The sequence below is a fragment of the Physeter macrocephalus genome, chromosome 13 (assembly GCF_002837175.3).
Source record: "Physeter macrocephalus isolate SW-GA chromosome 13, ASM283717v5, whole genome shotgun sequence".
Classification (NCBI taxonomy): domain Eukaryota; kingdom Metazoa; phylum Chordata; class Mammalia; order Artiodactyla; family Physeteridae; genus Physeter; species Physeter macrocephalus.
In genome coordinates, this window is record NC_041226.1 from 79,396,997 (window position 1) to 79,409,410 (window position 12,414).

Here is a 12,414-nt window from a genome sequence, read left to right on the forward strand (position 1 = left end):
CGGCCACGCGGATTCAGGGAAGGAACCGTTTCCTCTGCAGTCGCCGCAGCAAAGCATCACGGAAGCCATTTAGTGGCTAAAAGAGCTTAAACGTTTGAGCCGTACGTGGAGGGAAATGACCATGTTTCTGGTAATGAACCGTGATCAGAAGTTGGGAGTACCTGCGTGGGTGTCCGTGTGCCCCAGCCCACGACTCGGTGGCCCCAAACACAGGTGTCCCTTTGTGGTCACGGCTCAGATGGTGTGCGGGAGCATATGGCTGTGTCACGCGGTGTGCGGAGACCCAGGCACTGGGGAATCGTATCATCTAAACAAAACCGTAGACGGTTTTACTAAGGCCACACAAGCCAAATATCCTCCTGCAGGACCCCAGCCACGTGTTCTCTTACTGGTGCCTCGCTTAGATGTCACGACGCAGACCTCTCGTTACAGGGATGCCCTGTGTTTCCTTTCAGGGTTCGTGGGGCCCCGAGGAGTCAAAGGTGCAGTGGGCCGCCCTGGCCTGGATGGACTCCCGGGTCCCTCCGGCCTGCCGGGGCCAGTCGGGCCTCCGGGAGACAGGGGCCTCCCTGGAGAAGTCTTGGGGGCCCAGCCCGGGCCCCGGGGAGACACCGGCCTGCCTGGACGCTCTGGGCTGAAGGGCCCCCCCGGAGAGAGAGGCCCTCCTGGATTCCGGGGTAAGTCACAGGGGCAGGAGGGCAGGGAGCCCAGTGCCACCGCACTGAGGCTCCCAGGGCAGGGTCAGAAGTCCCTCCTGGGGGTTGGGCGAGAAGCCCAGGGCTGCATGCGGGACGCTGTGAGTCCCGCTGATTCTGCGCCCTTAGGTCCAACGTTTCTTTAGAATGTTCCAGAACAGTGGTGGTCATGCTGTGTACAGGATGGCCATCTTAGCTCGTCTGCGAGTACGGATTAGCCGACGTGCTCTCTTCCCAAGTTGGGTGGGGCTCAGCTTGGGGCCCTCCCTGCTGCTTTCGGCAGGATGTGTGCGGTTCTGCGAAGAAGACAGGAGCTGGCCGTGCCCGGTGAGGGGTTGGGAGGGAGACAGAGATGGACTGGAACACAGCTCAATCTGTGGGTGTGGAAGTGATGGGTTTAAAAAAGTGTAACGTTCACAACATCATCGATGCATGTTTAGCAAAGCGGGAAGATGCCTCTTGTCTGGTGAGTGAACAAGGCATCCAAGGCTTTGCGTACGCAGTTTACGCGGAACGGGCCCTGAGAACCCAGAATGCCTCGCTTTAATGCGACTGTGTTGCTGGAATGGGTGGGGTGACCACCAGGCCATTTGGGGTCCCCATCAGAGAAGCATCAGCTGCTATGTATTGACTGTGCTGTCATCAGCCCAGCGCCCAAGCCCAGGCAGACAGGGGCTCCCTATGTGGTGCAAGAGGTGACGCTCCCCAACACCAGCCATCAAACCAGTAGGCGTCCTTCACGTGAGACACTGAGGCATGAGCCCGGTTCTTGACGGGCAGCCGGACGCCCCACCCTCAGAAGCATGTGCCCGCCAGTCTCTTCTGCGATCCGACCGTAAAAACTGCCCGAGCTGGCCTTCCCTGGTGGCGCAGCGGTGGAGAGTCCGCCCGCCGATGCGGGGGACGCGGGTTCGCGCCCCGGTCCAGGAGGATCCCACGTGCCGCGGGGCGGCTGGGCCCGTGAGCCGTGGCCGCCGAGCCTGCACGTCCGGAGCCTGTGCTCCGCAACGGGAGAGGCCACAGCACACGTCCGGAGCCTGTGCACCGCAACGGGAGAGGCCACAGCAGTGAGAGGCCCGTGTACCGCAACAAAAAACAAAAACAAAACTGCCCGAGCTCTTTTACAGAAGAATGCTTGTGGTAGACTTTTTCAACGTAGCTATTTCCCACAGACTTCAAAAAGTCTGGGCATAACAACACCAAACGGCAGCAGAGTAACTTCCGAGCCTGTGCAGCTTTCCCATGTTCAGTGTCACCTTGATGACCTGCCCTTTGGGAGAATATTGTGTTTGGCAAAAGCTCTGACTTCCAAAGCTTCGGTTTTGGAAACGGTATCCATGTCTATCTGGCCGCCCCTGTCAGGAGCAGTGGGCAGACCTGGATGTTACTTACATAGCCATTTAACGTGCTTGTAAAGGGCTTTTTTTTATATATATATAAATTTTATTTATTCATTTATTTTTATTTTTGGCTGCGTTGGGTCTTCGTTGCTGCACGCGGGCTTTCTCTAGTTGCGGCGAGCGGGGGCTGCTCTTCGTTGCGGTGCGTGGGCTTCTCATTGCGGTGGCTTCTCTTGCTGCGGAGCACGGGCTCAAGGCATGCGGGCTTCAGTAGTTGTGGCTCGCGGGCTCAGTAGTTGTGGAGCTGAGTTGCTCCACGGCACGTGGGGTCTTCCCGGACCAGGGCTCAAACCCGTGTCCCCTGCATTGGCAGGAGGATTCTTAACCACTGCACCACCAGGGAAGTCCCAAGAGTGTTTTAACATGTGGCAAAATGCTCAGAATATAACGTCAAGTGAAAAACCCTAGATTAAAACTGCACTTAAAACGAGGCGTCAGTTTTGCAAATATCCGCTACTAGGTATAGTTACAGAAACAGAAAAGAGGCCAGAAGGAACTATACCAAGACGTTAGTAACTGTCTCGGGGTGAGAGCATGAGTTACTTTGATCCTGTCATTTATACTTCCTTGTATTTTCCAGACTTCCTACCACCTGGAAAACCTGTTTTTATAGAACAAGTCTGAGGAGACAGATGTTGTTGGCAGTGAACTGCACGGGGTTGACCTCACGGCTCTTGTCTCCATTCCTGCAGGAAGCCAGGGGATGCCGGGAATGCCGGGCCCGAAGGGTCAGCAGGGCTTCCCAGGACCTTCGGGCCAGCCGGGACTGCCCGGGCCACCAGGACAGCATGGCTTCCCTGGAGCTCCTGGCCGGGAAGGGCCCTTGGGGCCGCCGGGCACCCCAGGTTTTGGAGGTAAGGATCCACCCTCCCATCAAGGAGTCAGGGCCTCACTGACAGTAGAACCAGCACTGCCCACTTGGGGAATTCTCAGCTGTGCGCCAAGGAGCCCCCCCTCTCAAGAGCTGCAGGGGTTCTGAAAGTACCGCACACGGCATGGCTTAAAAGACAGGAATTTATTCTCTCACAGTCTGGAGGCTGGAAGTCCAAGATCAAGGTGTCCATAGGGCTGGTTTCTCCTGAGGCCTCTCTCCTTGGCGTGTAGACGGCCACCTTCTCCCTGTGTCCTCACAGGGTCACCCCTCTGTGCGTGTCTGCATCCTAGTCTCTCTTTTTATAAAGACAACTGTCATACTGGGTTAGGACCCACTCTCATGACCTCATTTAACTAACTTCAATCACCTCTTTAAAGGCCCAGCTTTAAATACAGGCACATTCCAAGGTACTGGGGTTAGGACGTCAACATTTGCATTCTGCTGGGACACAGTTCAGCCCCAAACAGGTTCAGGACATGTATTTCATCAAACAAGGAGAATTCAAACAGCCTGAGAAGTCTGCCCTTCCTTTGTACCTGTTGTGTATATGAGGGTTCTAGGTAAGATTTCATTAGCAAAAAAAAAATTCCCACTGCAAAAGTTCAAAATCTGCTCTGCTTTGAAGAGGCAATGTGATTTGTTTCCTGAACGTGAAAAATTTGGAGAAGAAAGGAAAAAGCCTCCTTCAGGAAAACCATGGGGCGAGGTAGGCGGGAGCAGGAAAGCACAGACACGAAACTGCAGACGTTTGCTCACTGGAGCCCTTGCAGGGGGACCGAGCGCATCACAGAGCGGCTCGGAGGGGCCCAGACGTCCATCAGGCAACGTCCAGGGTGACGCTAGTCTGTCGTTTGCCATAATCAGGTGACACCTTTGTCCAGGACCGTAGCCGGTCCACACAAGGCAATGCCGTGCCCCACAGAGGTCAGACATAAGCCAGATGCGTCCCCCAGGAGTGGCCTCGACTGCGTCCAAAACCTGGGGGCTCCACTCAGGTGGAGTGACACTGTGCCGCCCTCCGGTTTCATAGTAACGGGAGCCCTGGGCAGCGGGTTTGGGCCATCTGTACCAGTGTTCGCAAGGCCTTGCCTGTCCTCAAGCATGGAGCACAGCAGGGTGCGTACAAGATCCACGCCAAAGCCCTACCTGATGGAGCCCACGGTTTAGGAGGAGACGGAACTACCCACGGGAAAGCTTGTGTTTGGCCGGGGGAAGCAGCAGGGCGACCAGACCACGGGGCCCCGCGTCGCAGACCGCAGGGGAGCTGGTGGGCTAGAAGAGCCCTGGGAGGAGGGGGTGGGAGGGGCCGGGCGTGGAAGGCGGGCAGGACTGGAAGGGGCCCTTCCTAGGAGGGGCAGCCCCAGGAGACGGGCCGGGGGAGAGCACATCATCTGAGGAGGGGGCGGGAGCCTAGAGAGGGACGCGGGGCCAGCGTTCAGAAGGCGTTGGATGCCCGCCAAGGAGCTAGAGCCCCTGGACGAGGGAGCCGTCGGGGGGTTTCAACAGGGGCTGAGCTTTGTCGGGGAGGCTGGGGAAGGGCAGGCCGGCAGCTGCTGACACCCTAACGAGATGAGGATGGCAGGTGTCGCAGGACCTCCCCTAGAGCCTAACCCCAGCGGCGTCAGGAGGGCCGCCAGCCCACAAGTAACCCCAGCCGTTCCAGCTCCGTGGCCTTGCGCCCGGGCGGAGAAAGTCTCATGTGACTCGCGTCCCACGGGCTGGCCGCCGGCTGTCGGAGAAGGACCCCTTTAGAAAGGCCAGCCTGCGGTGTGCTACACGCTCTAGTCACACCTTCAGACTCACCTCTGTGGTTACACTTTCCCATTGTCCTTCCAAGACGTTTTTCTTACCAAAAGTTACTGTTATGGATGTCTCAAAAGTATCGTAGAGGTGTTTTCTCTGTGTGGTTTGTTCATCTTGTTGTATCTTCCTTCCCCCTCCTGACAGGTCTGCCTGGAGACAGAGGGGAGCCAGGTGACACAGGCGTCCCTGGCCCCGTGGGCATGAAGGGCGTCTCCGGGGATAGAGGTGACCCTGGCTGGCAGGGCGAGAGAGGTCATCCCGGAGGCCCCGGATTCAAAGGAATAGCCGGGATGCCTGGTGCCCCGGGCCCCAAAGGTGACTGCAGAGCATGCCCAGGGACCTAGCCTGTGGGGCGCGGGGGGGACAGCTCTGCGGGAGGCCCAGCCTTGCAGCCCCCGGCTGCGTCGGGCCCTGGGGACCGGGGATGCTGCCCCGGCTGGCGGTGACCGCCGTGCCCCCGAACGCCAGGTTATTAACTCACCGCCAGAGAGGGACTGTCTAAGGAGCAGGACTTGCTATCTGCCAGGGGGACTCTGTGGACAGGCCCCCGGGAGTCGGGATTCAGACCCGGAGGCCGGGTGGCGGACGGAAACCCAAACAAAGGGAAATGCTTGGCCCCCAGCGAAGGCTTCCCTGCTCCCAGGTGAGGCCAGGCCCCCCGCACGTGGGGCTCCCTGGACCTTGACTGCAGCTGGAGACACCGTGCTGCGTTCTCCAGGGCGCTTTGCCAGGTTTCCACGCCGCGTGCCGTGTCAACGTCACGCCAAGTCCCAGGGCCCCTTTCCAACCTGGTGGAAAGACCACGGACCCCGTGACTTCCAGTTTCCTCCTGTCCGTCCGCCTGCATTGGCCTTACGTCTTGTCCCCGGTGGCAGACGGGCTGACTCTGCCCCTCAGGCAGCAGACCAGTCCCTTAGCAAGTGCCGTCCCGAAAATCCTACTGACGTTAAGAATCTTAGCATCTCCTCACGCAAGTCGCAAGTGGGGCTGTCACCGTGGCAATTAGCCACGCCTAACCCAGCGCTTTTCTCATTCCCTCTGAAGGAGTTAAGGGTTCTCCCGGGATGGACGGCTTCCAAGGCATGCTCGGGCTCAAGGGGAGATCCGGGCTTCCAGGAAACAAAGGAGAGACTGGATTTTTTGGAGTCCCCGGGCTGAAGGGCCTGGCTGGCGAGCCCGGTGTGAAAGGTACGTCACCTCTCGGCCAGGTTGAGACTCACCTTCACGGCGGCCTGACACTGCCTAGAACAGTGTTCCGGGAACCCAAACTCTAGACGCTATTAAAAGAGGAGCTATAACTACAGGAGCTGGAGGGCTTCCTCCTTGCTCCAACACGCTGGCCGTGTGCAAGGGAGGGACACTAGCCGAAGGAAACTTGAGAACGGAAGTGACGCAGCACTAAGAACCAAAAACACCCTGAGAAACATATCCCGCCATGAGTACTCCGCGGTGCGCACGAGGAGGTGGGGCCAGGGGAAAAGCGGAAGGTGAAGTCTGAAGGACAGGAGCACCTTTGGCAAAAGAGGGACACGGTAGTCCAGGTGGACGGCTACACCCGTGCACAGAGCCGGTGACCCCCAGAAGCGAGCCTGGTCCAAGCCCCGGCCTGGGTGGGAGACCCAAGACCCCAGGCGGGAGATTCAGGAAGCGTGTTCCCCACGAACCACGTTTTCATGACATTTGTTCAGACGCCCTTGTTCTCACAGTATCACCATGGCCTCTAAGACAACTGAATTACTAATACCAAATGTTGATGGGGATATAGAGACATGGGAACCCTCAGACCCTGCTGCTGGGAGTATCAGATGGTGCGGCCAGGGGGCAGAATGTTGGCAGTTTCTTAGAAAGATAAGCACAGAATTACCTGGCCAGTCCACTCCTAGGTGTGCTCCCGGGAGAACTGAAAACACACATCCACAGAGAAACTCAGACACAAATTTCGTAGCAGCATGATTCATTATAGCCCAAAATAGAAACAACCCAGGTATCCATCGCGGATGAACAAGATGGGGCATAGCCATATAAAGGAATATTAGTCAGCAATGAAAAAGAATTCGGCTCTGACACATGCTACGACATGGGTGAAACTTGAAACCATTATGCCGCATACTGTCTACTTCCATTTGCATGAAATGTCCAGAACAGGCCTGTCTGCAGAGACAGAAAGTGGGTTAGTGGTTTCTATCGCTGGGGAAGGGGAGACAGAGGGGGCGACCGCTGAGGGGCACGGGGTTCTTTGGGGCGATGAAAATGTTCTGAAGTCAGTAGTGGTCCCTCCAGCCAAGACATTCTGTGCCCCCCTCCCTCGAGGAGAGAAGGGTGGAGGAAGACGGGTGTTCCCATCACCTGGGCTCCCTGCTCGCAGCCTCGGGGGGAGAAGGGTGGAGGAAGACGGGTGTTCCCATCACCTGGGCTCCCTGCTCGCAGCCTCGGGGGAGCTGTGCCACCCATGGCTCAGCCCCTCGCGATGCGGGCTTGAAAGGAAGTACAGCAGCGGCCGAGAAGCCTTCCCCACCTAGGTTCTAACCCCTGCTCCAGAGGTCAAGGGAATGACTGCCTTCTGTTCCCTTCCAGGCAGCCGAGGGGACCCCGGCCCCCCCGGACCACCTCCCATCATCCTGCCAGGAATGAAAGACATCAAAGGAGAGAAAGGAGATGAAGGCCCCATGGGACTGAAAGGATACCTGGGCTTGAAAGGTGAGGCCGCGCCTGACCTCAGAGCCGGTGGCCTGGGGTCCCCTGCCTACCCCAGCCCCTCGCAGCATGCGGGAACAGCAGAGACGCCCCAGCGCCCAGGCCAGCCTCCTGTGCTGCAGCCCTCCCGACACCCTGACGTCCGCACCAGGGGCTGGCGGGTGGTTCTCGGGGGCCCGGGGGGGGGGTGGAGCAGGGTCCCCCCGGAACTTCACACTCAGTCTCCCTGCAGGCCTTCCCGGAATGCCAGGGATCCCCGGGCTGTCGGGAGTCCCTGGGCTGCCAGGGAAACCAGGCCACGTCAAAGGAGTCAAAGGAGATATCGGATTCCCCGGCGTGCCCGGGTCACCGGGATTCCCCGGCGTGCCCGGCTCCCCCGGAATCTCAGGGTTTCCGGGCTTCACAGGCAGTAGGGTAAGTGGGCGTCTTCTGTGAGTTCCTCTCCCCGTGGCCTGCTGGCCAAGCACTGCGGTCCACAGTTCCTGGGGGACAAGACTCGGTTCTGCCACTTATGGGCTGAACGACCCTGGGCAAGTTGCTGAACCTCTCTGTGCCTCAGCGTCCTCATCTCTCTAACGGGCAATAACAGCACCCACCTCACAGGCTGCTGTGAGGCTTGAATGAGCTCTTGAGATGGTACCCAGCACGTTTGCCCGGGTAAGCCCGGCAGAGGGTAGGGCACAGTCAGCCATGATTAGTACTACCACTGTCATGACCATGGTCTGTGTCATTGATATTATTTACTTCAGCAAAACCGCCATCATTACTACTTTACAGTTTAATAAGAACAGGTCTGCAAACCAGCTTCTATACTACACTGAAAAACTTTAGGACTTTTTTACAAAATGATGACATCGCAAACCTTGAGAGTTGGTTTTAGCAGAACAGCTGGATACGCTAACCCTTCAAAATTGCAAACTTCACCAAGTCAGACAGAGAAAGAGAAATATCGTATGATATCCATTATATGCGGAATCTAAAAAGAAATGATGAACTTACTTACAAAACAGAAGCAGACTCACAGACTTAGAGAACGGACTTATGGTTACGGGGTGGGGGGAGGGCTGGGGGGAGGGATAGTCAGGGAGTTTGGGATTGACATGTCCACACTGCTATATTTAAAATGGATAACCAGCAAGGACCTACTGTATAGCACAGGGAACTCCGCTCAATGTTATGTGGCAGCCTGGATGGGAGGGGAGTTTTGAGGGAGAAAGGATACATGTAATGTATGGCTGAGTCACTTTGCTGTGCATCTGAATCTGTCACAGCATTGTGGTTTTTTTTATATATTTATTTTTGGCTGCGTTGGGTCTTCGTTGCTGCACGCGGGCTCAGTAGTTGTAGCACACGGGCTCAGTAGTTGTGGCTCACGGGCTCTAGAGCGCAGGCTCAGTAGTTGCGGCGCACGGGCTTAGTCGCTCTGTGGCATGCGGGATCTTCCGGGACCAGGGATCGAACCCGTGTCCCCTGCATTCTTAACCACTGCACCACCAGGGAAGCCCCTGTCACAGCATTGTTAATTGGCTATACTCCAATATAAACCAAAAAGTCTTTTTAAAAAAATTACACACTTCACGAACGGCCATGTAAGATGGTTTCATGTTTGGCTTTGCTCCAGGGCGACAAGGGAGCTCCGGGGAGAGTAGGCCTTCACGGCGAGATCGGCTCCATCGGTGACTTTGGTGAGTGTTGCTGGAACGGTGAAAACAGGGCATCCCCGGCAGTGTGGGTTCATCAGGCCCGTGGGTGCTGTTAGTTATTCCGAAGCAAATTATTCTTACTAGGAATGTAGTGTCCTAGAAGTTGCTAAACTAACCACAGGCAGACCTGACTTCAGCCATCTTTTTTGCACCTAACAGGTGATATCGGAAACACTATAGACCTTCCAGGAAGTCCAGGCCTGAAGGGGGAAGGAGGCACCGCTGGAGCACCAGGTACCCGAGTGATTCTCCATCCCCTCGTCTTCCGCAGCCTTGCCCCCCGGTCTGTCGTCACTCATGCTTGCCAGCCGTAGCGTTACTTAGTGAGCCCACGGATCACGACGTAGGGATGGTCTGAGGTCCTTAAGCCCGATGTGCAAGGAAGACGCATTTTTCATTAAGTTGAGCCTGAAGACAATGTCAGGAAACCTCTCTCTCCCTGAGACGGAAGATGGAGAGACTCAGCCTCCAGTGGATGGGAGTCGCTGCAGCCTCTAAAATGTACCGCGTGTGCCGGTTCTACTGGGACACATCCTAGGGCGCGAAGCAAGTGACACAACGACCAGAGCCCTTGCAAACTGTGAAAGGTCTGGAAGAAAGGGGAGTGGAGGTCAGACCTCTCTACTGAGTAAGGCAACAAGGGGCGGCCCCCCAGCCCTGTGTAGGTCAGGGGGTGTCACGTGGCATGGCAGCTCACGCCCCTTCTCTGAGCCTCACTGAAGTTCAAGGCCAAAATCCCTGCTTGTGTCATATCCCATGGGACTTGGAATAGGTGCCTCCTTCCTGGGATTTTATCTTGGGAGACCCCACAGGGCTGCCTAGGGATGGCTCGGGTTGGGGGAAAGAGTCTGTCCATGTGTTCGGCCAACAAGGAGGGCGCTGAGCTTTATTGAGAGAAAGCTCCAGAATGGAAAGGGGCATTCAGTCTAGCTTGGGAGTGGAGGGCTGTCACTTAGGAATAGGTAACCTCACCTATGAACTCCTCTGGGCTCCCTGTGGATCTACAATTTGGTCTCCCGATGGCTTTATTCCCAGACACAAGGGTACCCTAGGCTGGCTGGATCTCCCATCCTAAATAATTACTTTGGCAGTTTGGTTTATAAAAGCAGAAATGTGAGACCACCTTTGCCACATATGTCACTAACAATGGCCTCGTTTGTTCAATTGAAAATGTGTGTGAAGAGAAGCTGCCCCACCCCAGGAAATATGGTTGTTACCCCTTGAACGTTTAGCTTTTAGTTAAACTGAAGTCCAGGAAGTGGAGGCTCCCACTGTGTCCATCTCCAGGGGACTGTATCCTAGGGGCAGAGGGGCAGTGACAGCTGTCAGCATCCCCGGGGGTGTTCCATTCGCCCTAAGACAAGTGCAGGGTAAGAAGTGGGCTCGGCCACAGCGCTGGCCCCTGCCGCGTGGGCGGGAGGGGCCCGGGGACCGGGGGCTCTGGCCTGGTCCCTCCTCGGAGGATGAGAGACAGGCCGCACTGGACTCTGGGTCCGGGTGTAGGTGGTGGAGACCGTTGATGGAAGAAATAGGTAAATAGGGGTTTGGAGCAGATTTTAAAACACTAAAATAATCCATAGAAAGCAAGCAGAACTTCTTAGGTGGTTTTCTTCAAGACCACGAGAACGTCGACAGTAATTGTTCTGAGAAGAGCCTCAGAGATTTCAGGAGACACTGGCAAAAGTGATTGTGTAGAATCGGGTTGGTCTGAAGTTTCCAAAATCTTCCAGCGTCCCAGAAACACCAAAACCTGTGGCACGGAATAGTGTCACTGACGGGAAGGCAGCGCTTCTCTAAGTCCACCCAGTGAGCAGAGAAGCACCTGAAGGGCTCGTCTACAAGGCAGATTCCGGGCCTGACCCAGACCTGAGAGGCTCAAACATCTCATGTTTTGACTAACCCCCCAGACTCCCCGGCACAGCACCCGTTAGAAACCACTCAGATAAGGGCTCAGGTGAGTGGCCTGTTGCGGCTTAACGAGGCGCCCAAAATGTGGCGGCTTAGAGCACCCACCGCTGGTGTTATCTGACAGTTTCTGAGGCCAGGAATTCGGAAACAGGGTGGTTCTCGTGAGATTCCGGTCGTGAGGTCGGGAGGGCTGCCTCATCTGAAGGCTAGACGGGGCTGGACCATCCACGTCCAAGGTGGCTCTTGGCGGGAGGCCTCAGTTCCTCCCTGAGAGCTTGAGTGTCCTCATGACATGGCAGCTGTCTTCTTCCAGAGCAGGGACAGAGTGAAAGCAGTGATGATTTGTATGACCTGGGCTCGAGGTGGCACAGTGGCATGGCCACGGTGTCCTGGTGTTCACGCAGTTCAGCCCTACTCGGTGTGGGTGGAGCTCACAAGGGTGTGAATACCAGGACGCGGACCACTGGGTGTCAGCTTGGAGACTGCTGACCACAGGCTCAGAGCAGGGAATTAGCTAGAAATGTAGCTGAGGAAGGAGCCATCTAGATTTCCACCCCCATTCACAATGGGAAGCACCAGCGCGAAGGCAGCATCCTTTACCTGGTGCCCCTTGAACCCCACGAGCCTTAAGCCCCAGTGACACGACGGCTGTGGTTTGTTCTGAGCAGCACATCTGTGGTTACAGGTCTAAAGGGATTCTTCGGAGAGAAAGGAACAGAGGGTGATGTCGGCTTCCCTGGGATCACCGGCCTGGCAGGAGTCCAGGGCCCTCCTGGACTGAAAGGGCAAACAGGTAAAATCCCGGGCCACACCACCTTCCCCCAGCCTGCCCTCCCTGGGCCCGGCTGGACGGTGCGGCGGCCAGAGAGGCCGAGTGCGGCCGAGCCCCCAAATCTCCAAGGGCCCAAGACAAGGGCGGCCAGCGCTGCCCGTCAGCTTTTCGCCCGCGGTCACAGCCGAGGCAGCTCCCTCCCACCTGTCCCTCCCTAGGTCCAGCCCGGCCCGACTGTCGGGGAGGCATGGGGCCGATGGCCGTGTCTGTGTCTCCGTACGTGTTCAGACAGTCCCTGTGACGGCTGCCATCCGTGCATTTCAACTGCAGAATCCACAGGGGATCCCGAGTCACACGACTGAATTCGTTGTGTGCTTTTTTCTTGCTGCTGTTTTGCTCGCTGTTGCCCGGGGTCTGTGAACGCAGACAGGCTGCTCCTCGAGGGGCCTCTGGGTTCTCCACAGGCTTCTACGTGCACCACGGAATGAGAGTACGAATACACAGGCTGTTCTGTTTGGCCAGGCTGCGCTAACCCTGCTGAACTTGAATGCGGGGTCCAGGGCCA

General features: G+C 56.8%; 1 protein-coding gene across 3 annotated transcripts in view; it reads left to right on the top strand.

Moving 5' to 3' along the window:
• Positions 1 to 12,414, top strand: part of COL4A2 (collagen type IV alpha 2 chain) — a 178,520-nt gene that overhangs the window by 153,391 nt on the left and 12,715 nt on the right. For all 3 annotated transcript variants that reach the window (XM_024123120.3, XM_024123123.3, XM_024123122.2), the window contains 9 exons: positions 456 to 677; positions 2,788 to 2,949; positions 4,917 to 5,087; positions 5,817 to 5,960; positions 7,347 to 7,469; positions 7,699 to 7,880; positions 9,088 to 9,151; positions 9,329 to 9,403; positions 11,763 to 11,870. In XM_024123120.3, coding sequence (XP_023978888.1) covers positions 456 to 677; positions 2,788 to 2,949; positions 4,917 to 5,087; positions 5,817 to 5,960; positions 7,347 to 7,469; positions 7,699 to 7,880; positions 9,088 to 9,151; positions 9,329 to 9,403; positions 11,763 to 11,870 — 1,251 coding nt within the window. The remainder of the gene's footprint in view (positions 1 to 455; positions 678 to 2,787; positions 2,950 to 4,916; positions 5,088 to 5,816; positions 5,961 to 7,346; positions 7,470 to 7,698; positions 7,881 to 9,087; positions 9,152 to 9,328; positions 9,404 to 11,762; positions 11,871 to 12,414) is intronic.